Source organism: Taudactylus pleione, unplaced genomic scaffold, assembly GCF_031769625.1.
Source record: "Taudactylus pleione unplaced genomic scaffold, aTauple2 ptg000041l, whole genome shotgun sequence".
NCBI lineage: Eukaryota > Metazoa > Chordata > Amphibia > Anura > Myobatrachidae > Taudactylus > Taudactylus pleione.
This window is the reverse complement of record NW_028284443.1, coordinates 43,976,306-44,003,279: the sequence shown is the minus strand read 5'-3', so window position 1 is coordinate 44,003,279 and position 26,974 is coordinate 43,976,306. Positions and strand designations below refer to the sequence as shown.

Sequence of the window (26,974 nt, the reverse complement as noted above, 5' to 3'; positions counted from 1 at the left end):
TTCAATGCAGCTGCCAGTGTCAGGCAGGACTCAGTGGAGACTGAGAGTGGCTTCTGATGTGATAGAAAGCTGACTATATGCTTTGCCGATCGGACAGTGTGTGTGGAGTCATTTGCTGGGTAATTTGGGTGTATAGTGTAATGCTAGCAATTTAGTCTGTATAATGAACCTGAGATTTATTCTGCAATAAAGGCAGGTTAGTTGGGTTGTATTATATGCTGGACATGTAGATTTGAACCAGTGACATATACTGTTTTTTGCACTGTATGTTATGTTGGTCATAATCATTCTGGGGAAAAAACAGTATATTATGATTATATGGGGCTTTATTATGGTATGTGGTGAGGAAGCCGGCGGTCAAAATGCCGACCGCCAGCTTCCCGACAGCATAACCCTGGCAAGGGATTTAACATAGGCAATGAAATACCGACGCCTATGTTAATCTCAACGCCGGAACACTGCCATCCCGAACGTCCGCGATGGGTAAGTACAATACAGCACGGGATGGGGGGGTTAGGTTTAGAGACCCCCGGGGGGACTTAGGGTTAGGCACCCCCCCAGGGAAGGTTAGGGTTAGGCTAGGGAAAGGGTAGGTTAGGGTTAGGCACTAGGGGGGAAGTTAGGGTTAGGCACCCCCCGGGAGGGTTAGGTTTAGGGTGCGGGAAGGGAGGTTAGGTTTAGGCACTAGGGGGGAAGTTAGGGTTAGGCACTAGGGGAGGAGGTTAGGGTTAGGCACTAGGGGAGGAGGTTAGTGTTAGGCACCCCTAAAGGAGGGTTAGGGTTGGGGGGGGGAAAGGGTTAGGAATTGTTAAAATACTCACCATGTCTGAATCTTCACTCGTCTGTGTTCCACCGTCGGTATTACATCCGCCGGGATTAGGTTCGCCGGCATGTCAAACCGATTTCCTTTATTACATGCATGTTACTTAGGGGTCTATTCATCATCACTTAATTTCTACAAAATCAGGTGAAAATGTCCGGCCATTCATCAAAAAGGTAAAGCAGGAGATATCACAGATATCTCCTGCTTACCTTTCACTTCCGATGTGGCCCGCTGTCCCCATACACTGGTATGGGGACAGAAGTTCATCAAGCTCCAAAAATACAATATTTTCAGAGCTTGACTGAGGGAACATTCACCATCTTCAGATGGTGTTTGCTCCCGCTCGCAGCACACACCCTGCTCTTTCCCCATGGGAAGGAGTCCCGGGTTGCGAAGAGAGATCCTTTCGGAACCCTCCTCCCCTGTCCAGCTCCTTCCGCCAGATGTCAGGCCTAGTGCACCTGCGTGAAATCAGGGTCACGCGGGGCAATAGTACTGCTGAGTCGACTTGGCAGCGCTAAGTTTCACTTCTCCAAAAGGAGCAGTGAAACTGGTTCGTGGAAGCAGCTGATTTGCGGATCAGCTGTCTCCGCGCCGGAACAATAAAGAGGTGCTCCGGTACATGCAGCGAGTTAGTATGTTAATTATCAGGGTCCGCTCAGACCCCCATAATTGATATAATAAATTGACAATATACTGACCATTTAACCTAAGCTATAAATTGAGATAATCACTATAAACGCTGTTGCCCAGATTGTCCTTTAACTATACCATTGTCTAACTTTATATATTTACTTACATATGGAGTAATTCAGTTTACTTTGTATGTAAGTGAAGACCTAATCATGTGGAATGTGGAATTAAATATTGTATGTAGGATTTTTGTGAGCCATAACCAGTTTGGTGCGAATATCCGTTAATGTGAAGCCATGAAGCATTTTTTTTAGTTATTATTAGAGTGGTAAGAAAACAGGCCAAAATCTGAAAGTAAAAAGTTTGTAACTCTACTGTGGTTTTTGGTCACGCCCCTGACCACACCCTCTGTCCGTGAATCTGAAGATAATAGTATTTTGGGGCCATCATTCATAGGCTGCTAGTTATCATGCCTATTGTTGCAGAGGTTGTATTTTCTTCTGTATTCTCCCACTTTCCCATCTCTGTCTCTCTCTCTCTCTCTCTCTCTCTCTCTCTCTCACTCTCTCTCATTCTTTCTCTATCTCTCTCATTTCTGTCTGTCCCTCCTGTCTGTCTGTCTCTTCCTCATCTTTGCCACCCATCCTCTTACTTTCTCCCATCCTTTTCCCTTCCCCAGTCTCTATCTTATCTCTGTTCCCCCTCCCCGATCTCTTTCTGCATGTCCCCTTCCCCTAATCTCTCCCTCACCTACAGTGCCCTAAGAGGGTGATCTTTCCGCCCTGTGCTGGCCCTCCCCTGAACATATGAAATTACAATGTCATGCGTGGGTGTGGGGGGCAGTATCCTAAGGATTCTATAGATGGATCCACAGGCATGCCCAGAAATGCTTCTAGGTACACTTGCACACAGTTTTCGCAGGAACTCGGCAGGGAGGTTGTTTCAAATATCTCTTACAGGACTCTTTGTTCTTCTTTACACTGAAGATACTGTAGTTCTTAATGACATTGGCTGTATACAGTAATTGGGACCATTGTCATGCTGGAAAGTAGATCTGGAGACAATCAGATGCTTCCCTGATTGTATTGCATGATGGATAAATACCTGCCTGTATTTCTCAGCATTGAGGACACCATTAATCCTGACCAAATCCCTAACTCCAATTGCTGAAATGCAGCCCCAAACTTGCAAGGAACCTCCAGCATACTCTACTGTTGCCTGCAGACACTCATTATTGTACCACTCTCCAGCCTTTCAGCAAACAAATCGCCTTCTGTTACAGACAAATATTTAAAATTTTGACTCATCAGTCCAGAGCACCTGCTGCCATTTTTCTGCACCTTAATTCCTATGTTTTCATGCATAATTGAGTTCCTTGGCCTTGTTTCCATGTCAAAGGTATAGCTTTTTGGCTGCAATTCTTCCATGAAGACCACTTCTAGCCAGACCTCTCCGATCAGTAGATGGGCGTACCTGGGTCCCACTGGTTTTTGCCAGTTCTGAGCTGATGGCACTGCTGGATCTTCCAATTTCGAAGGAAAGTAAGCATGATGTGTCTTTCATCTGTTGCACTAAGTTTCCTTGGCCAACCACTGCGTCAATGGTACTAAATGTTCTTTGTGGTACTTCAAAAGAGCTTAAACAGCACATCTTAAAACTCTACTCTGCTTTGAAATCTTTGCCTGAAAGAGACCTTGCTGATGCAGTATAAGTACCTTGCGAATTGTTGCTGTGCTCAATCTTGCTATGATATATATGACCTGTGACATGAAACAGTCTTCCACAACCTCACCTTTGTAGATGAGTTTGGCTGTTCCTCACCCAGTTTTAAGCCTCCTACAAAGCTGTTTTTGTTTCAGTTAATGACTGTGTTTCAACCCACATATGTAAATCATGTAAATATATCATTATCACCTGTTTGGTATAATTGGTTAATCATACACCTGACTATGGCCCTGATTCAGAGCCGGACGCTCTGACCAGAGCGCTCGCTCTGAATCAGGGCCCACCTCCATAAATATGGAGCGTCCTCCTGGACGCTCGTATAGCTGTAGGTCACCACCCACATCATATACGAGCGTGCAGGGTGATGGTTGCGATGGTCTTGACCATCGCGACCATTGCCACTGCGAGCAGAAGCCTGCGGTTGAGTTTCTCAACCGCAAGGCCAGGAGTGATTTTGGCTCTATCAGAGCCAAAATCATTCCCACTGACATCACTAGTGATGTCAGTGGGGCCGGCTTCTGACGGTAGGCGTTCCCTTGGGAACGCCTCCGTCTGGGAGGCACGCCCCCGGCACGCCCACCAAAGGGGGCGTGCTGTCAATCAACATCGACAGCACGCCCCCTTTGATCAGACACAACGAGCGAAGGAAAGTCCTTCGCTCGTCGCGTCTCGCGCATGCGCACGACGGAGCTCCCTCCATCGTACGCATGCGCAGTGCACACCATCGACCCACTTGCGAGCGGACAGCCGCTCGCGAGTGGGTCTGAATCAGGCCCTATAATCCTACAAAATCCCTGACTTTGTGCAATTGTACCTAGAAGAATTGATGCTGTTTTGAAGGCAAAGGGTGGTCACACCAAATATCGATATGATTTAGATCACTCTTCTGTTCATTCACTTTGCATTTTGTTAATTGATAAAAATAAACTACAGTATTAACACTTCTACTTTTCAAAGCATTCTTACTTTTCAGCATTTTTTCCACATCTGTTGGCATTCAAACAGTCGGGATGCTGACAAAATCCTGTATAATAAAAGGTTTCAGATTTCTGCACTGAACACAGTTTAGACTGTATAATGTCCACAGCAGATACTATATGTTAACATAGAAATACCAGAGCACTACTCTACCATTTACATGACTATATAAAGACTCCTACAAATATATATGCAAAATAGCAGCCCTGCTTTTTAACTTATGTATTGTTACATATGCCCCCCCCCCCCAGTGGCACCGACTACTGACTACCACCACCAAACAAAAATAATCCAGTAACCAGCATCAGTACTTATATGATTATAGCCTTAGCCAGCCACCACTAATGTGGGATGGACTAAGAGCATGGTTTCCCACCTAAAAACATCAACTGGCATTGGGCTATGCTGAGCAGTGTCTGTTACACCATGACAGAGAGGCCATCATTGCGGGGTCACCACTTTCATAATGTGCGCAACCCCCAGTGTAGTCAGCATGCAGTGTATTGTCCTATGCATAGCGTTATATACCCTTTCCCCCACACCAGGAAAATATATTTAGATACAAGAGCTCTTTCTGACATCCATGGGCTGTGGGGTTCAGTTATAATGTGTAAAATATAGAAGAGCATTTAATCATAGCAGCCATTTTATTGGCAGATAATGTTACAATCTATAACAAACAAATCTGATAATTCAGTGTGACTTTGATGTGACCTAATTTTCAACTAACTTTAAAGGGTTAGTGTAAGGGTGGAGCCCCATAACACAATTCTGCATAGATGCTTCCAGCCGGTGACAGCACTTTTAATCCTTTATAGCTAGTGCCAGCATACATCACCTATCTACAAGGCAGTGCAATCAGGCCGTTCAGAGTGAGCCAAACGTTCCCCTGCGTCCAGTGGGACAATGGTCTAGTAACATCATTAAATTGTGAGTCTTCCCGTATTTTATAGTGGTAATCATTTTAAACGCAAAACCAAGCTGGAGAACTCACAGAGATTCTCGCTGTTGCTCCCTATTACATAAGCCCCCAGGACAAGATGAATATGATGAATATGTGATCTTTTTTGTACACTCAGTGGCCACTTTATTATGTTCACCTGTACAGCATCTCATTAAGGCAAATATCTAACAAGTCAATGCAGACAATTTAACAAGCTGGCTGGCTTCTAGGGATTGCATCAACTGAAAGACAGTCAGTGAATACTTTCCTACATGAATGATGGTGGGCACCAGAGTGGTTTGAGTATCTGTAAAATTGAGTATCTGTAAACTTGCCGATGTCCTGAGATTTTCACACAAAACAGTATCTAGAGTTTACAAAGAATTGTGCACAAAAGAAAACACAATCTGCGGCAGTTCTGTGAGCAACAATATCTTGTTAATAAGAGCGGTCAAAGGAGAATGGTCAGACAGGAAAGTAACAGTAACTCAGATAACCATGACTTACAGCAGACTCAAATATATTATATGTATTTGCACATAACAGGAATTGATTCTGACAGTTTCCCTGTCATGTATGTGCACTTGAGGGCGACACTGTAACGCATGCACATGTTCTCAGGTGATGTAGTCCAAAGGTCAACAATGACAATGTTGTCAATCATAATGTCAACACCACAATGTTGACAGTTATGATGTCGATATAGTTAAAATACAAATAGGCAACGTGTCAACATTCTCAGAACGTTTATAGAAATCAAATAGGATGCCCACCCTGAGAGTTTGCCAGGGCCCTCCAAGCCTCTAGTTATGCCCCTGGTTAGGGGTAAGGAATAGGTTTAGGGATAGAGGAGAAATAGTAACCTGAGCAGGTAAGTGACTGCTGGGCCACCAGGGACGATATGCCGACATTCTAACGTAGTCATTCTCATGTTGACATGATGAATACCGACATTATGACTGTTGAAATATCATACCCAAGACATTCTCAGTTCTGTGTATCATATGGGGGAGGGCTGCACTTTTCTGTAAATACCTAGCATTCAGAATACACTAATAGTAATAACACTACAGCAACATGCTCTGCATTTTAGAGCACTTTCAAAGTGCATCATATGGCCATGGCTACCAGAGGCTCTTTGAGAACGCTTATTAGGGAGGTGTGGTAATGGGTGTGGGGGCAAAGTCATCCACCATTATTAATAATACCAAGGCCTCCTTTACCTGCTGCACTGCCACTTCACGACATGCCATCTTGAGGGAGTGGTTGTGCTCCCTGATGGCCCTGACTGCAACCAGAACATCAGAGCCCAAGGCTGGGTATTTTGTTAACACAGCCTCCCCTCTCCTTTGGGATCCATGTTTGATTAGTAGACTATCAACTTGTCACTTGTATTTACACATATAAAATGTATAATGTTATAGTTAATTGGTAACCATATCTATAGTACCTGTGTTCAATTACAGAACATGTATATATCATGCATCATTAATTAACCACTTGCCTTGCGTGGTCGCATGTGTTTAAGAAAAAAATATTTTTTTTATAAAATTGTGTTGGACACGTTATAAATAGATGTTCTTGACCTAATTCAATCATTAAAAAAACCCAGACAACTTCTGTGCAGTTCTTGGACAAAATATTAGCTATTTAAGTAGTTAAGTGGTTTAAGTGGTAAAAGGAGAAGTGATAAACCCTCCATTATTGACTGGTCCTTGCTTAGTAACTTTACAATAAATAGAGCTGTGCTCCATCCACCCTGCTTTGGTTTTGGTTTTGGATCTGGATTAATCTTCGTGTTTTGGTTTTGCAAAACCACCCTCACGTGTTTTGTTTTTGGTTCTGTATTTAAAAAAAATACAAAATAAATAAACAGCTAAAATGACGTCATTTTGAACTGTTAGCATGCAATTCAAAATCCGAGTTTTTAAATCTGAGTTCCCGAACCGCGGGAAGATCCCAACCCAGGACTTGGTACCCCAAACTGATTAAGAACTCGGACTCTGTTCGACTCAGAACCCCTAAATTTGGTTGTTGTCGGTTCTCTGAGAACCTGACCTGCACATCTCTAATAATAAATGGAAAAGCAATAAGTAGCTCAGATATACTAATTATTTGTGTTTCCATACCTTTGCAATATTTTACCAAACAATGTACAAATATATATTGTGTGTATATTAGATATTGGTGCAATCTAGAAAGTACCCAACCTGACCTATACGCTATTATTGAGCAAGCAAGACAGGCTAATTTTTATCTTTTTGTTTTAATAAATGACTATAAATATAATGTAACCTTTAAACTATTCTAAACAACCTAAAATATTTTATTAGTGACTTTAGTATGACCACAATATTAATTTAAATATTCTGCCAAAAAGAGCGTATGAACTGATATGACATAAGTACATTAATATGTCTCAAACCATCAAACTGTTTTTACAATGGTATATAATTAATACATAATTACATGGTGCACACATCGCCTCTACTGCCACCACTTTCTCAAACATTGAAGGTTAAGAGCTCATTACAATTTCATGCAATTCATTATTCACACTATGATATTAATTCTCAGTAAATGTAGCTGTGATGTGTTGTTTTTCTAATGCATTCATTTAATATTGTGGTAGTTAGGAACTTTATGCATTTTTTTTACTTTTGTTGTGCCATTATGTCCTATTCGTATCTGTCTTTATGTGATTCTTTCTTTGTTATTAATGTTCCAATTTGTACTGGAAGACTACAGATTAGTGCACCTTTTCCTTCTACAAAAGGGCTAGATTTAGTCTGTGCTGCTTCTCCATGATGCCCTCTTCTTCTGTGTAATATACATCTGTCAGTCCAGACATGTCTGTCAGTCATATTGAATTTAGCAATGCTTCTTTTTCAGACTTTCCAGCCTCGTTAAAATTAAATGTTACTTTCTACATTTTAATTAAAATGTTTTTCTAAAATAATGCTGAATTCATTCTAATTTAGGTCTTATTAATATGAATGTGAGGAGATATTGGTATTCTCCCAAAGTAACTCAAAGACCTTTTACTTTGCAAAATAAAAACACAAGATACAAAATAAATATATAAAAGATTATCCAAAGATAGGAGAGAGGGCTAAGAATTGGGCAGTATGAAAGTATGGGTGCATTAATGAAATGCGTGGGTAACACAGGTAAGTCTTGAGTCTGTGCGAGGCAGCAAGTTCTGAGTATAGGACATTCTAGGTACAGATCGAAGTGAAGGAGTTGGGGTATAAGGATTAATTAGCTGCTTCAAGTATCTAGGACCCTGATCATTTGAATGTCAATAAACTTGCCTTGAAACAGAGTTGCCATCGTAAAAGCAGTCAGAGAAGGGAAAGGATAACAGGTATTATGTGGCAGGAACAGGGCGGGTTAGCAAACAACCTGGCTACTGCATTTTGTATTGGCTGCAAGCGGTACAATTCTTTTTCTGGAAGTGCATTGCAGTAGTTCAGGACACAAATGCATGTATGAGCGTACTGTAGGCAGATGTAATTGGGAAATCAAATGCTTGCTTTTGGATATGTTGCTCAGATGAAATGATACAACATTTTTATCATAGTTACAGTAACTTGATGTTTAAGGGGTATATTTACTAAAGGTCGATTTTAATAGATGTAAAATCAGTCAAAATCGATATTATGTTTCTGGGGCTTAATCACACATTTACTAACAACCAATTTTTTATTTTGTTTTTTAAGTATCCGTAAATGTTTGATTTAGCTTCAGAAACACAACATCAATGTTAATCAGTTTTAATCGATTAAAATCGACCTTTAGTAAATATACTCGTGTGTCAAGTCACAATCAAAACTAATCAGAATTTGGTAACTCAGAACCAACAAGCTTAAACCCAGTTTCCGTTTTCTCATTTGATGATAAGCTCCTATCATAACCTCTGTTTTATTGGGATGCAACCTTGTCCAACTGGTACTCATCTACTATTGGAGCTCAGCTAGACAGCCAATGAGGACTGATATTGGGTTTTTAGTAAATATACTATAGTAAAGAATAGGTACATCTGCAAAGCAGTGGTGATGTCATGATGTGTAATTATGTCACATAGTTTACTGCAAATAGCATGGGAAATAGGATAAAGCCCTAAGGAACAGCAGTACTGGTGCAGATGAGTGTACTCCTTGAGGACGAACTATGTGATTCACCAGTGAGAGATTAGTGCAACCAACTAAATCTGTCCCATTCAGTCAACACAAATTCTTCAGGTGTTCAATAACAATCCCTTAGTCCACAGTATCAAATGCTGCCAAAATATCCATGAGGAATTACTTTGTCTCTTGCCTTATTACTGGACGGAAAAGCAGATTTGGTCTGTGTTTGCTGAAATACTGTTATTTCACTTGACAGGAACTCTGACTTCTCATGAGTGATTGTGGATTGATATTCTTCAGTATGATTGATTAGTTTTAGGTCATCCCATTCCATACAAGTCTTCTGCCATACATTTTCATGCCTGCCACCCCTTCTTTCTTTAGGTCTCCAATTCTATTGACAAACCAACATGCTAGGCTGTGTGTTATAAATGATCATATACAGCTTGGAGTGATAGAAGTTATTGCAGTCATCACATAAGTATTATAATAATCTAAAAGGGAACAAAGATCCCCACAGACACACTTTCGCAAACCGCCAGACCTTGGCTTCTACTTACCAGAACTGGTCAGTAGCTGACTGTTGCTTCTCCCAAGCAGGGGAGTATCTATACATTGGCCAGGATGGCATTCGCCAGGGGCGCCAGCCAAGAAGGAGTGCCGCCCGGCGATGCCATCCGTGGCCAGGAGGTAGAAGCACATACTAGTTGTTGTACCTGGTGTCGGTGTGCGCCCCTGGGCAGTGCGTTGCCTGGAGACTCACACAACAGCAGGCAGGAGCCACTGTTATCGGCACCGGTGTCAGGCACTGCACTATAGTGAAGGATTGCAAAAGAAACTACAGCTCCCAGCAGCCCTTGCTGCCAGGAGCTCCAGGCAGCAAGGGCTGCTGGGAGCTGTAGTTTCTTTTGAGTTTGATATCTGTAGTGTGGTCTGGTGACAGACACTGGGGCCAGTAACAGTGCATGTTCTGCATTGCAGAACTATCACTGCCCAGGGATGGGTTTCAGGATGGTAATAATAATAATAATAATACTATATGAATATATTTTACAAGAAATATATTTTATATATATATATATATATGTGTGTGTGTGTGTGTGTGTCAGATGCACCTTCCCTATTTCAAATATGGGAGTGGAGCGCCAGTCGCTTACTTTGCCAAGGGCTCTCAGACCCCTAGATACACCCCTGCTCCCAAGGCTGTGTTTGCCAGACTACTGCTCCTCTATGCTGGCATATCAGTAGTGTATGTCTCAGCACCCCACCTGGCAGTGCTGGTGCATCCAATCCCATTCCTAGGCCTGCAATCAGCTGAGTGGAGCTAGCCAATCCTGGCGATGCACTATTTAAACAGTTCCCGTAGACTCCCTGTTTGCCTGGTCTTCATCTAACGTTTATGGTCAGTAGATATATGGCTCCCGGTTCCTGGATATCTTCTAGGGTCCAGTGTTCTTGTGCATACTTCGGGAATCCTACTGCAAAGCTTTCTGAATCTTTGTTGCAGTATTTGGTTACTGGTTTTCCAAAGCTTCAGTTGTATTTGTGTTTCCTCCTGAAATAGTCTTATGGATTTCCCAGTTTCTTTGTTACAGCAACACCTGTGCACTATCCATCAGTCCAGCATCATCTTCACTGCATAAATGCTCACTACTCTAGCAGTCCTGCAGCAATGCCTGTGCACTATTCAGCAGTTCAGCATTCTCAGTGCATTCAATCTCTCTGCTCCAGTAGTCCAGCATCATCTTCACTGCATAAATGCTCACTACTCCAGCAGTCCTGCAGCAACGCCTGTGCTCTATCCAGCAGTTCATCATGCTCAGTGCATTAAGGACCTCATTCAGACCTACTCGCAAGCGGCCGCTCGCTCGTACGCGGCCGGTGTTGTCAGACGGCGCATGCGTACGCTTCATTCTGCGCATGTGCGAACTACTCGGAACGATCAGAAACCGCTCGCTCTCCCAGCAAAGACATCCCAGTGTAATGAGTGACAGGAGAGGCCGTCTGTGGGTGGTAACATGGGCAGGACACTAATAACGGGGGTGTGGAGGTGCGAACGCAGGCGTGCCTGAGTGTAGCAACGCCGTTTCAGAGGCGTGCATAATTATCAGCCAGCGTCATAGTACACGTCACCTGCCTGTTTTTTACACTGAAGTCCTTGCAGTGCTAGCGGTAAGGTAAGGCAACCACAAGCACTGCGAGCTCTTCCGATGGCCCTCGATGTACCAATGTTTTAATACACTTCCAGGAGATGACGTTCGCTAGTGGGCGTCTCTACAGACGATAATCGGCGTCTATAGACACAAAGTGATCGCTCGCCAACACAAAGTGGGCATGCTTATGCCTTTCCAAGCAATCGCCTGCCATACCGTCACTTAGCCGAATTTGCATAAGCTGGGTGCAAGCGATCGCATCTAACGAGCGGCTCTGAGTGAGATCCTAAGTCTCTCTGCTCCAGCACTCCAGCATCATTTTCACTGTATAAATGCTCACTACTCCATCACTCATGCATTAACCCCATCTATGCTCCAACAGTACTGTAATATTAACCTGTGCATTAATCCTAATTCTACTCTTGCAGTCCTGGAAGTCATTAGAGCTAAGCATTTGCTGCAAAACCCATCCCATATTGTGGCTCTTCTTGGTTAAATCAGGGTAGACTGTGACAAGATGATACATCAAAGAGAGTCAGATGTGCTGTGAGAGCATTGGAAAGTACACCACTGTTTGGGTCATCTCCATGGACAGATTTCTATCTGGTAAGATTAAGTGTGTGACTCCTTTTATGCACTGCAGAGTTAATACCTTGTTTGAGGTCCAGAACATTAATTGAGCAAAGAAGGCCTTGGCAAAGGTGTGAGAATGTAATATTGATCCACTCATAGAAATCCCCCAGAATAAATCATCTTTGATGCTGCAGGCTTATACAATACATTCCCATTAGCTGGGGGTAAAACTGAGAAGGACTTTAAAACCCTCACATGTATAACTCTCGGGGCCAGTGCTTCCTTTAAACAGCTTTAGGATATACATTTACAAGTGGTGGGTGAAAGCTGCATAACTCCCCAAAAGAAATTGTTACAGAAAATGAAATGCCTTGCAGTGACTTTCAGCTCCCCATTATATCTAAAGGTGGGCAATCCTCCTAGAGGGTTACAGTTTCCAAATACAATATAGTGATCTTCTGTCTTATGAGGTAAAGGTACAAGACGTACAGAAGACTACAAAAATATATACGGCTTACCAGAATAAGACTGTAATGTTTCCATCTGATCAGAATAATATGGATATGACGGATACCAGTCAACTGGTCGATAATAACAAGGTCAACATTCAGAAGGTCAACACATTCTGAATGTCGACAATAAAAGATTGACATGGGTATTAGGTTGACCATCATTCTATCAACATTTATTTAGGTTGACAGTATTGAATGGACAACACCGCCAAAATTTTACATGTCAACACTAAAATGTCAACACATGGTTTTTAAATTATTTTTAGGGTTAGGTTTAGAGTTAGAGTGAGGGTGAGGTTTATGGTTAGCAGTTAGGGTCAGGCTAAAATATAAAAAAAAGTGTCAACATTTTAGTGTCGACATGTTAAATATCAACCTTTTGACTGTGTTGACTATTTAACCTTAAAACATGTTGACAGAATGATGGTCGACCTAATGACCCAGTTGACCTTTTGGGGTTAACCTACTGAATGTCGACCTTCATACTGTCGATCTTTTGAACCACATCCCATATGACCAGGTCACACACTTTTGCAGTTGAAAGCAAAACCTTGCAGGAAGTTCATATTAAGTGTGAAGAGCTGTAGAGAATTGTGCTCCTGTACATGAAACATTGAATTTACGCGCCATGTTGGAATTCGTACTACAGCTAAATTTGTGAGGGATCTAAGTGGAACTCACGCTACAAGGATCGAAAGCTCCTAATCTAAAGAAGCACCTTCTCCATTCAGGAATAAAGCTAGCAGTAATAGGATGGAAGATTATAAATCAGTACTGTTAGGATCCAACCAATTTGAATCCAAGGTATTTGTCTGTGGGCACAGGAACTGGGACCACTGGGCTGTAGATGAAGCTGTGTTGAGATTGGCAAGTGCTTTAAAGATGCTTCTTCCTAGAGTAGACTCTGGGATAACGAGCTAGACAAATAACCTGGTTGGAAGTGGTGAAGCTGGAATTGGGAATACTGAACACCGGGTTGATACCAGTGGGACTGAACACCAAACTAGACTGGTGGCGCTTGAACTGAACACCTGGCTAGAACTGGTGGAACTGGACACAGGGTTGGAACCAGTGTACAATAGCGGGACACTGGGCCAAAACTGGTAGAACTGGACACTGGGCTGGGACCAGTGGATGAGAGCTGAACACCGGGCCAGAACTGGTGGTACAGGAAGCTGTGATAGCAGCAGAACTGACTGGTACTGGTGGTGCTGGATGCTGTGGTAGCGGCATGACTGTGCTTGGACACCAGACTGGTACCGGTGGTACTGGATGCTGTGGTAGCACACCAGACTGGTACCAGTGGTACTAGACACTGGTCTGGGACCAGTGGTAGGTGAGCTGGACACTGAACAGGCCTCAGTGAAACTGGAGGAAAGGCTGTTTGCTGAGCTGGGTTCAGCAATGTTGGAGATGTTGCTATATGCTGAACAGGACTCAGTGGTGTTGTAGATCTTGCTGTACACTGAGCTAGACTCAGTGATGCTGGAGATGTTGCTGTACACTGAGCTGGACTCAGCAGTGCTGAAGATGTTGCTGTACACTGAGCTGGACTCAGCGGTGCTGGAGGTATTGCTGTACACTGAGCTGGACTCAGTGATGCTGGAGATGTTGCTGTACACTGAGCTGGACTCAGCAGTGCTAAAGATGTTGCTGTACACTGAGCTGGACTCAGTGATGCTGGTACTGTGACAAGGAACCAAGGAAATATACACACAGCAACTGGTTAACAAGACTGAGATGAACTCTTTACAATTTGGAAATAGCAGCAAGATACTCAGGTGGATGATTAGTCTGGAAGGAGTCACAGTGTACTAAGAAGCAGAAACGTGTACAAGGCTATAGATTACTGCAGACTGGAAATCTGAATGCACTGAAGAGTTCTGAAATCAGAGGACTGTAGCTGTAGTATTCATCTGAGAGACTGGTGTCAGAAATGCTGTAGCTTGAATTACAGAAACTACTGATAAATGCACAAAGAACTCAGGAAACATCTGTGGCTTGGAAGGTTTAGCAAGCAGGGAACCCAGCAAAGCAAGAAACTGTAGAAAACTCAGAACTGTAGTTTTACTACTAACTGGAGCCAGGAATAGCAATGTGGCTTCCTGCGAACAGGAGCATTGGGGTCAAGATGTGACTTATTGCTCTGACAGTGAGCTATTCAACAGGAAAGGCTTACATAGGAACTGCAGGTCACAGATTGACTGCTAGAGTCAGCTGAGGCAAGGAGCACTCTGACTGTATCAAATGTGGTCAGCTGATAAGATCTAAAATGGCAAAGTCCATGCATCAGCTCCACAACACAAGCGCAAGTAGAAAACCTGGCCTGCGAAACAGGTATGTGATCAGTCGCTATTTGAATTCCATGAAAGGAATGTCCAACAAGTCAATGCAGCAGAGAAAAAGCCAGCACTTGTGAGAAAATTGGAGATTGCATAGGAACACAATGTTGAGGATGGAGATCCTAACCTCTTGCCTTCTGATGTGGGGGAAATTGTTCTTAGGTACAACCAAAAAGAGAATATTGCCCCTGTAGAGAATGTTGGGCAAGAGGTTCAAGAGAAAGAATTGGAAGTTTTGAAATAGAAGAAGCACAAAATACTTTATTATATATGTTAAAATGCTAAGTTTGATAGTACAATCAAACACTTCATGGCAGATTCACATAAATATATAAAATCCCATAAAGTCAGAAAAAAAAGAAACATAGGAACTTGTGAAATGAGTCCACCAGATGACAGTAGAGTCTTGATGATATGAAGGTTGTGGAAGACCCTGATGAGGAAAGTAAAAAGGGACTTCGCCATGAATAGGTCTTGTTCCAGGTCACTCACTTCAGGGGTTATGAGATGGGGAGGGGGTTACTGTATGTGGTAGAATGAAGCCAAGTTGTGTTGGTGAGCCACTGAATCTGTGCTGGGAAGGTGGATACAGCCCAGGTGGAGCCATGGCAGCCTGGCCAGGATGCCTGTGATGGCCAGGCCAGTGGCCCAAAGGCCAGTGGGCATACCTGCTAAAATCAGGTAGGACTGAGACTTTGCGTAAAGTTGTGAACAGAGTGGATGCACTTGATAGTTAGGACTGAAGAAGTGAACTAGTGCCCTGAATGGGGGCTAGGTTGTTTCTTTTTTTTTTTTTTTTGCTATATGCTGACAATATTAAAGCATTATTAAATTTGTTTTAACATGGACAAGCTGTATAGTGACCTTTACTTGAGCACCCAAATACTGTACCACTGACCACTCTACTGAGCAACATACCCAGACAGTCACACAACATAATATCAGATCCTTAAAGGTTCACAAATGTTACAACAATTACAAAGTTGTCAGACACAACTCCCTTGGTTTGCTCATAGCCTGAATCAATCACCTAAAACTATATCTACATAGAAAATGCATTCCTTTCCATAGCTGGTGCCTCAGGTTCGAGGTCCTGAAAGTATTTTTTCAGTATTTTTTATATTTTATATATTTTTTATTTCATTTTTATCTACTCTACAGGTTTAAATAAAGGATTAAATCATTTGGTGTGCAAGACCTGTGTTTTATAAGAATACATATTTGCATTTGCAAATATTTGCATTTGGCATGAAGATGCAGCATTTTATAAAGACAGAGCAATTCAAGTTCAATATTCTTAAGGTACTCTGATGAACTTAATAAATTGCTCCGAACTTGCCACCACATTTCATTTTTATGTTATGCCGCCCAGTGGATTTTTACTTTACAGATCATGACAAAACGCAGTTCCGTACTACTGTATAGTCTAACAGATACAGGTTCCGTCAGCCAGTCAGCAGGCGAAACTACAGAAGCTTCGTTGGCTATTTGATACATGCGCAGTGCAGTACACTCTATGGCTTTTCCAGCGCCTCAGTATGTCAAGTTGCGACTTACTGCAGCATGATGTGATGGTTTACATAAATTTCCTATAGTTCTGAGTCTGTGTTAGCCAGCTTCTGATTACTGTTCTACAATGGCTGAAATAACTTATGCACAAAAAGTTTGTGTGACACAGCCTAAGCAAAACAATTAATCAATTCTAGAACTAGTACTATTATCATATGCCATGCAAGCAGGTCAGTTTTTTCATTTGGATTGTTCTAGTGCACAGGTTCTCAAATTCGGTCCTCAGGACCTCAAACAGTGCATGTTTTCCATGTCTCCTCACAGAATCGCAAGTGAAATAATTAGCTCCACCTGTGGATCTTTTAAAATGTGTCAGTGAGTAATGAGTACACCTGTGCACCTGCTGGGTGATCTCGAAAATGTGATCTGTGTGGGGTCCTGAGGACCGAGTTTGAGAACCTCTCTTCTAGTGTGATTAGGGAGCAGTGTTTTTTTATTGAATATGTGTTTGGTTGGCTTAAAATACCACTTATGTACAGTACCACCTAAACAACTACATTAGTTTAAGGTCCTGAAAATCAATTATGAACATATGGACGGAATCACTACCATACTTTGTAACAAATTAAATATAAAACCACAACTTACAGCTTGCTGGCTGGTAGAGGAAGATCATGTAAGATCTCTTCATACTGTTCTCCATGAAACACTGGGGAATAGAAGGGGTTTTGCTTTTTCTCTTCGGAGAGGTCTTCGGCTTTCAGTAGCATGTCTTGTATGAATTCTGTTGCAGCAATGTCTATAGACAAATATAAAATAAGTTACAGTGAAATATACTTGTCATTTATTTGAATTGCATACAATTCATACTTTCCTCCTGCAACTCTGCCATAACCTACGCTAAGCTGTCTTCCTATAGCCTCTCATCTCTTCCAAATCATCCAACCCTTGACTCCCCTTCTCCACCCTCAACTCTCTCCTTTGCCACCCATTCCTTCCTTACCCTTCTCACTCTACCCTTGTCTGTCACTCATTCCACTTCCAAAATTGTCACTATTTGCAATGGCATCTCATCCCTCCAATCTTCTCATAAAACTTTCCCTCCCTCCCCAGCCACACCTCCCATCTTGTCCTCTTTCTCCCCCTCCACTGGTGACAAAGTCATCAACCTCTTTTATTTATTTCCCTCCTCCACTTGCCCTATATACCCAGTTACCTCCCATCTTATTTGCTTTGACTTTCATGAAACCTGTTCCTACCTTGCCCGTCTTTTCACCCTGTCCCTTTTTTTCCATCACAGTTCCTTCACCTGACTAGTATGCTCTTATATCACTAATAGTTTCATAAACCTTCACTTAACATCAACTCTCTAGCTACCATCCTTCCCTGTGCCTCAAAGCTCCAAGAGAGGACTCACCACATTCCTCTCCTCCCATTCTTTTCATGATCCCCTTCTCATCTGGTTTTCATCCACTCCACAGAAACTGCCCTCACCAAGGTCACCAATGACTCTCTAACCACCAAATTCAGTGGTCACTTCTCATCCTCTTAGAACTGTCTGCTACCTTTGACACTATTGATCACTCTCTTCTTCAAACCCAACATTCCATCATCTCTGAGAGTCTGTCCTCTCATGGTTCATTTGCTACCTCACTAACCATTCATTTTCAGTCTCTACCTATGACTCAACCAGCTCCATCCTTAATCTCTTAATTTGTCTAGTCTTTAGAAAGTATTACTTGTCTTAGTATTTTGGGAGATAGCCTGTTTAAATATCATTGTTTATGTTATTGTACAATTCGATTCTCACACTTCATCCCCCTGATCTGGATCGCCCTCCCTCCCCAAGTTAGACTTTCTACAAGTCTCTACAGCTTCATACTGTATGTATACTCAAAACACCTTTTCTTTGTAGTCTACAAGCTCTCCTCCTAATTTTGTCTTACCTCTCCTCCCTTGACCTGCCTTTCTGTTCATCCCTCCCCTTAGTATGTCGTGGACGGGTTTGGTATGAAATACCGTCAGTCGGGATTCCTACTGTCAAAATGCCAACAGCAGCATCCCGATGCTCGGAATCCCGACAAGGGTTGAGTAAGTATACTGACCCTCCCCCTTCTCCCCCTATTCCTCCTTCCTGGCACCATAACCCTCCCCACCCCGCACCATAAGCCTCCCCCTTAGTGCCTAATCCTAACCGTCCCCCCTTGGTGCCTAAACCTAACTGTTCCCCCCTAATGCCTAACCCCCCAGTGGTGCCTAACCCTAACGCCCCCCAGTGGTACCTAAAACCCTAACCCTGCTGTAGTGCCTAAACCTAACCCTTCCCCCGTGGCTAACAGCTAAGACGCCACGATGTACCTTCGCTCGGGATGGCGTCTGTTAAGATTCCGGCATCGAGATTTAGATAGGCTTCAGGATGTTGACACCTATCTTTAGTCTCGGGTCAGGCTTCCAACATCAGGATTTCGACGGCCGGCATCCCGTCCGCTGGCATACTCACTACATCCTGTCATGGACAGGGCCCTATTTCCTCTTGTTCTTTCCTTAGCACTATCCATGTCAAGTGTGCTCCATGTCTTTTGTCTCCAAGTCTTCTTAGTATACAAAGTAACTGTCTCTCATATACAAGGTAACTGTCTCTCCTCCCTACAATTTACCACCACTTTCCATACAAGACTGCTGCACCCTCACCCTGTTTCCTCCTCCTGCCTGGTCTGTCATTTAATTGCTGTAAGTTGTTCATACTGTAGATGCATCAATTTACATTGTATTTTACTTATGACATGTCAAATTACACTGTTACCATGTATATTCTTTGTATGGTGTTGTGCAAACATTGGGGGCCTTTAAAAATAAAAGATTATATTTATAATATCTTTATAAAACATTTGGCAAATATAATATTTACATGGTACTGGATAGTTATTGTGTTAATGCTATGATAATCCCCTAAATATTTACTATAAAGAATATTTACTAAACATGCAGATGTGTCCTCATACACCTATTCTTTTTGCACCATATGGCGCAAGACACATAGCGCAACTTAGACGCTGCAATCCCTAAACTTTCATACTTATTTCTGGATTTAGCATTTTATTCATAGCTGCATCCAAAGTCACTTACGGTGTCCTGAGCATTTAGGATTATTTGTTGCAATGGAATTAATATTAAGTTGCAGGTTAAGCACAATGCTGTGTGGCGGTCCTCAGTCTTCTGCATTTTTTACTCAGGTTATCATCCGAGTCGCGCATAGCACATAGCAATTGCATGCAATGCCAGCACCAGTGTCCATGGCACAGTACTTGTGTATTGTACTTTGTAGCATAAGTGATACGATATTCTATACAAAACTGTGTGGTGGGATGCATGACGTGGCTTAGTTGCAAAGTTCCTGGCATGCTAAATGGGCTATTTGATGCAATTTGAGTATAGGGGTTTGGATTGCCTGTAGAGTAAGCAGGTGATTTTAGCTGTTTAATCCAAAACCGAATCCAAACCAAAATACTTCAGGGTGGTTTTACCAAAACCAAAACACAGGGGTCAGCGCACATTTTTAATTTTTATCAATGAAGGGTAACTAATTCCAACATTTCCACAAATATTTGATGACACTCATATTTTGTTATTGGATGTATTGGATGTACAAAGGTATACTCGTAAAAGCATCTAGGTGCAATATACGGTTATTCATATGAGTTTAAGTAAGATGATAAAATAAGGAATATGCAAGAATAATAAATAAGGATAAGCAAGTAAAAAACTAGTAGTAGGGAAACAATGCTTATAAACAGCTCTTTATAAGGCCACATGAAATTGCTTTAAAAAGACATCAAAAACAGATATGGAAAGCAAATGATGTTATTGAACACATATTACAAAAAAAGCTACTAAATAAAATAAAATAAATAAATCCAAGATAAAAAAACGGATGTAAATGGGGATGTTAGGGAAACTGCTGTTGTCAGTGATGAATTATGTATACAGTACATACACACAATATATATATATATATATATATATATATAATCAAACAAATGCACAAAAAGAGAGGAAATGGGATCAACATATCAGCCACAGTCTAAGCATAAATGCTGCACAATGAGCTGTGATGATTATACTCATAATTATTCGATAACATTGAAATATATACATGACAATCTGTCTTTATAAATGAAGTATAGTGGTAAAAACACAATAATGGTAGAATATCTACTGAATCCCAGGAGATACTGGTCAGGATGTGGGCAGATGAGCCTGATGCATTGAACCGTACATGGCAGCTTCACTAAGAACATAATAAGATGCTGCATTCATTACTGCAATCAGCATCCAATAAATTGAACTCCGCAGGATCACACCATGGAAACCTTATGGGACATTTCTAGAGTTGTTTGCCATTTATACAAGTTTATGTAGCATGCTTTAAATTGAATTTTGCTAATTCTTTTCCATCTCTCAGAGTTGTAAGACACAGGAATGTTACTGTTGTTACCAGCTGTCATATAATTTAGAAATATGGCACCAAAGTAATTTTGATTAACACATATAAATACTTTGACAAACCTGAAGGTTTATCCCCATTGCAATTGAAAATATTGGGGTTTGCTTGACGAACCAAAAGAACTTTCACAAGATTTGTCTGTAAAAAGACCATATAAAAAATATGTGGATCATTGATCAGTACAATCATAAGTTATATTTTAAGTCTATAATGAATAAATACATGAATTATTACTATAGTGGATCATGAAGTGTTGATAAGTTGTGTAACTACATGTCCCAGTATGCTCAAGGGATCCTAAGACTTGTAGTTCCACAACCAATAAAGAGTAGCAGGTTGGCTATTTTACTGCTGGCTTGGCACTTGCTAATATATTGGAAAATATATCCATCAATAAATCTTAAGTTACACTATAGTGTATATCATATACAATTGTTTGAAGATGGACAATGCAGAGTTTCAGATCAAGAGAATAGGTACTTGTTTTAAAATAAAAAAAGACACAACATTTTAAGATATGGAAATTGGAAACTATGGATCTACTGCAGCTATGAAACCAATGTGTTATCATTAGCAAACACAGATGTGGATGTTAACCAGTGTGAATGTTCACATGAGCAATAGTACATTTTTTACTAATTCTTTTTATATAGCACCACCATAATGCACAGCGCTGTACAGAGCTCCTAAAACGAGAATGTGGCTAGGTTGACCATTAGGTACATGTGTCCAGATGGGTTGGGTATGGGATTCCTGCAGTCGGGATGCTGGCGTGCAGAATACAAACAGCGGTATCCCGACGTGAGCAGATAAGAATGCTAACCCTCACCCTAACCCAACCTAACCCTCACCCGTGCAGCCTAACTTTCCCCCCAGCAGCCTAACCCTCCCCGTAGTGCCTAACCCCTAAACCTAACCCTCCCCCTGACCCTAATACTTACCCAGGGGTGCCGAGATGGGGAAGCGGGTATTAATTACCAGGCCCGGCTTGCTGGAGGGGCCCGGCGCCACACCCCCCTTACATCACAGCAGCCCAGCACACGCTAAGCAGCAGACGCAGCAGTCTCCTATGCCTGTGGGGGGAGTGATCACACTGATCGCGCCCCCCACTGGCTATGCGACGGGCTGAGTGGCTCACATCACCCCCTCCTCAGTGCACAGTACCGCTTTGTGGCGCTGCAATAATCTTTTTTTTATTTCTTCTAAAGGGCGTGGCAACGTCACACCCGATTAGGCCACACACCCTTCACCCAGGCTCGACGCGCCTGTACTTACCATCGGGTTGTCAGCGGGCAGGATTCTGGAGCCAGGATTCCAACTGCAGTCAGGATTCTGGTGCTGGGAATCAGACCGCCAGCATTTCAAACGCCGGGATGCTGACTAAATCCCCCCAGATAGTACAGCACTATGTATCTTGCAAGTCATGCAGTTTCTTAAATTTCAGAAAAGCAGCACCTTCATGTGAAAATTACATATTACCTGTCCATACTTTGCAGCCAAATGAAGCGGGGTCCAATATTGGTTATCTACAGCGTCAGGGTCAGCATTGTGCTCTAACAGCTGGCAAGCAACTTCCTTAAATCCACACGCACAGGCTATGTGAAGCTGCAGATAATGCAAATGAAACTTATTAGAAACCAGCTCTAATATGTAATGACTTAAAACAAAGCATAAAACATTGTAATACATCATGTATTAAAGACCCCTGGATCATAGAACTGTTAATAAATGTGTTTAGAATAAGCATAAAATTATTATGCTAAATGAATGGACGTGAGGACCAGCGATATACAGTTAGGTCAATGTATATTTGGAGATTGACACAATTTTCATAATTTTGGTTCTCTACGCCACCACAAGGGATTTAAAATGAAACAATGGAGATACAATTGAAGTGCAGACTTTCAGCTTTATTTAAAGTGGTTGAATAAAAATATTGTATGATACGTTTAGGAATTGCAATCATTTTTATACACAGTCCCCTGTTTTCAGGGGCTCAAATGTAATTGGACAAATTACCATAATCATAAAGGAAATGTAAATTTTGAATACTTTGTCAATAACACATTGCAAGCAATGACTGTCTGAAGTCTGAAACCCATGGACATAACCAAATGCTGGCTTGCCTCCTTTATTATGCATTGCCAGGTTTTTACTGCAACTGTCTTCAGGTTTTTTTTTTGGGGTCTTTCTGCCTTTAGTTTTGTCTTCAGCGAGTGCAATGTATGCTCGATAGAGTGGAGATCAGGTGATTGATTTGGCCATTGTCGAATATTCCACTTCTTGCCTTAAAAAACTCCTGGGTCTTTAATAAAATGTATTGAAGTTATACAAAAAAACTCTTGGGTTGCTTATGCAGTATGTTTTGGGTCATCATCTATCTGTACTGTGAAGTGCTGTTAAATCAACTTTGCTGAATGTGGTTAATATGAACTGACAGTATATCCCTATACACTTCATAGTTCATCCGGCTGCTTCTGTCACTACTCTGTGGGCCTGATTCAGAGCCGGACGCAAGTGGCTGCTCGTTCGCTTCGAGCGATGTTTGGCCAACTGCGCATGCGTACGGATCGTTATACGCATGCGCGAACCAGTCAGTGCGGCCGAAATTCATGTGCTCGCAAAATAGCGAATGCCTGATAATTTGAGTGACAGGATGAGGCGTATGTGGGTGGTAACAGGGGAAGGTGCTTGAAAACGGGGAGTGGAGATCCGATCGCAGGCGTGCTTAAAGGTCAAAACGGGCGTTTTATGGGTGTGCATAATTAAAACAGCAGCGTCATTGACCACGTCACTGGGTTTTTTTTAAGCCAGAACTGCTCGCAAAATTGTGGTAGCAAAAACCAACCACAAGAATAGCGAGCAGCTCATACCCTGTTCGATGTACTCGATTAATCTAATAAATAGCAGACATGACGTAGGATGCGAGCGGCCAGGGGGCGTAGTTTCCCAAAAAACGACCGCAAGTTTTGTTCGCTCGTTCAGACATAGAGGCGTGAACAGACCGCAAACAGCGAACATTTGAATAGCCACCCCTATTTTCTGGACGAGCGAGCGCAAATAGCGACCGGCTCTGAATCAGGCCCTGTGTCATAACATGAATAAGGGACTACTGTGTGGCGTAAATAGCACTGGTAGTTTAAACTTTGTTTGTACATACTGTTAAACATTATGCATAAGCAAATTTTATGCCCAGATGCCTTGTAATTTATATTATTTATTGCTATTTATATTAAAACACGTGTTTCTATTAAAACACTATATTAATTAAGTACACAATAAAGTGAATGTTGCAGGCTTATTCTGGTTACACTTTTTTATCATTAGTTCTGTAACCAATTATTTGGAAACCCCCCTTTCAAAATCCTGCATTTGCCACTGGTGTGTGTGTAATGTATGTGTGACATATGTGTGTGTATACAGTGTATGTATGTATGTATGTATGTATGTGTGACATATGTGTGTGTATGCAGAGTATGTATGTATGTGTGACATATGTATGTGTGACATGTGTGTGTATACAGTGTATGTATGTATGTATGTGTGACATATGTGTGTGTATACAGTGTATGTATGTATGTGTGACATGTGTGTGTATACAGTGTATGTATGTATGTATGTGTGACATATGTGTGTGTATACGGTGTATGTATGTATGTATGTGTGACATATGTGTGTATACAGTGTATGTATGTATGTATGTATGTATGTGTGACATGTATGTGTGACACATGTAGGTGTGTATAGAAACGTAGAAACATAGAATTTGACGGCAGATAAAAACCACTTGGCCCATCTAGTCTTCCCCCTTTCATGTGTCCTTTAGGCATCTTCAACCCTATTTACTCCTTACATCTCTCTTATGGATATTCTTATGCCTATCCCAAGTGTGTTTAAATTGTTCCACCGTCTTAGCTACAACCACCTCTGATGGGAGGCTATTCCACTTATCCACTACCCTTTCTGTGAAGTAATTTTTCCTCATATTTCCTCTGAGCCTACCTCCCTCCAGTCTCAGTACATGTCCCCGTGTTCTTGTACATCTCTTCCTTTGAAGAATGCTTCCCTCCTGTACCTTGTTAAAACCTTCATGTATTTGAAAGTTTCTATCATGTTCCCCTTTCCCTTCTCTGTTCCAAACTATACATATTAAGATCTTTTAGTATTTCTGGGTAAGTTCTGTACTGTAGACCTTGTACCATTTTAGTTGCCCTTCTTTGTACGTCTCTAATGTGTCTATATCCTTCTGGAGATATGGCCTCCAGAACTGAGTGTGTGTGTATATATGTGCGTGTATATATATAATATATATATATATATATATATATTACAGTATATATTTGCATGTGTGTGTATATACAGTATGTGGGAACCCCCCTGTAAAAATCCTGCATTTGCCCCTGAACTACACACTGATATTAGATGTGCAGCTTGCAGGTTGTGAGCGATAGGCCCGTATTCAATATGTTTCGCACCTGCAATACTTTTTCACCTGGTGGACTTTTTGCCTATATCCTGTGTTTTGGGTGCGGAAACTTTTCGTGCGTGTCCCCGCGATTCCCAGTATTCAATATGAAAGTACACGAAAACGGCACCCGGTGATACTTGAACAGACGGTAAGTCCTCGCCAACATGGGGTAATCAGCCTGGCACCCCCAAAAAGATGTACTGACATGGGGACCACTATGGATACCCCCAAATTGGCCTGCTGAAGGTATTTGGTGTTTTTAAATGGTCTCAATATGCGCTGTTTTGCGTATTTGCATAAGTGGTGAAGAAAAGCATTTTGTTTTATTTTCGGGAGAAAATAACTAGTCCCTGCAAATTTTGGGTACCTGAAAATGGGTGGTAGCATATTTTAAAGTTGCTAAATAATCATTTAAAAATACGTGAAAAATCCACCTGATGCACACACCAGCAATAAAAAAAAAACACATGGGGCATACTTGGGGACCCCCCTGGAGTCTATTTCGCTAGTTTTTTACTTTGTCCCCCAACTTTGTTTTTCTTTCACCCCAAAATGAAAGTAATTTTTTGGGGTGTTCTTAAGTCTTTTTTTAAGAATTTTTTGACACAGATTACCTTTGGGGGACTGTCTGAAGGCTGCACGGGGGTTCCCGCAACGTTGCAACCCAAAACCCCAATTTTGCACTTTTTTCCGCCTTCTATACATAAGTGAAACTTTTTCGCCTATTATGTTGCATTGACTTTCCGCCTAGGCAGAAAGTCTTTGAAATTGAATACGGCGATACTTTTCCGCCTGGCAAAATGAAAGTACTGGATAGGACTGGAGTGAATGAAGCTAAATGTAGATGATGTGTCAGGAACACTGTGGAATGAGTTCAGACAGTAGAACACTAGGGATATGTGTCCTCTGCAGGTGATGTTAGGTTTAGAACGCTGGAAGCCTACAGACTGATACAGGTACTGCACAATGATCTGGCAAACTGTAGCTAAGCCGTACATAGTAATACATAGATAGTACTCGGGAACATTGAGTAACATCGGCCCCTCATGCACAATTACAGCAGGTCTGACCTGCCGCAGAAACTGCAAGTATTGTTGCATGCAGTGAGTAGACAAGCTGCGGATGCTGTCTCAATGGCTAATTTATGCAAACCCATGCAACGACGTTCAAACGGAAAGACGCGCCTACGTTTCACTGACCACTCCCCCGTCACCACCCCCAAACGCTGACCTCCCATCACTCACTCTGTGATGGCTTTTATTCTGCTTGAGTGATCACAAAGCACTCGCACTGCTAACTCACGCACGTGCACTGTGCTGCATGTGCAGTATGCACCATCGATCGATCTGCGTACGCTGTTGCAATTGCAATCATGCTGAATCAGGCCCTATGTCCGCAGGTAGGAGATGTGCAGGTTGACAATGCATGCAGGGATTTGCAGGTAGAAGCAGAGAAGCAAACAGGAAAGACTGAGCACCAAACTGAATGCAGAAACCGGTGAGTGTTGCGCAGTGCTTGGAGGTGATGAGCACAGGTGTGCTGATGTACAATAGAATGAGCACTAGCAGGACAACAGGAAACCATAGACAGTTGCTGATGCTGGAACCAGGAACTAGTGAGATACAAGTTGTACTGGCTGGAGCTGAAAAGAAGCAGCGTGGAAGCCGCACAGGTTTGTAAT

General features: G+C 42.0%; 1 protein-coding gene across 1 annotated transcript in view; it reads right to left on the bottom strand.

The window, feature by feature from the left end:
• Positions 1 to 26,974, bottom strand: part of MYO16 (myosin XVI) — a 309,776-nt gene that overhangs the window by 233,197 nt on the left and 49,605 nt on the right. Inside the window, exons 6-8 of the mRNA XM_088458316.1 lie at positions 22,305 to 22,430; positions 20,888 to 20,963; positions 16,970 to 17,120 (exon numbers count right to left, since the gene is read on the bottom strand). Coding sequence (XP_088314442.1) covers positions 16,970 to 17,120; positions 20,888 to 20,963; positions 22,305 to 22,430 — 353 coding nt within the window. The remainder of the gene's footprint in view (positions 1 to 16,969; positions 17,121 to 20,887; positions 20,964 to 22,304; positions 22,431 to 26,974) is intronic.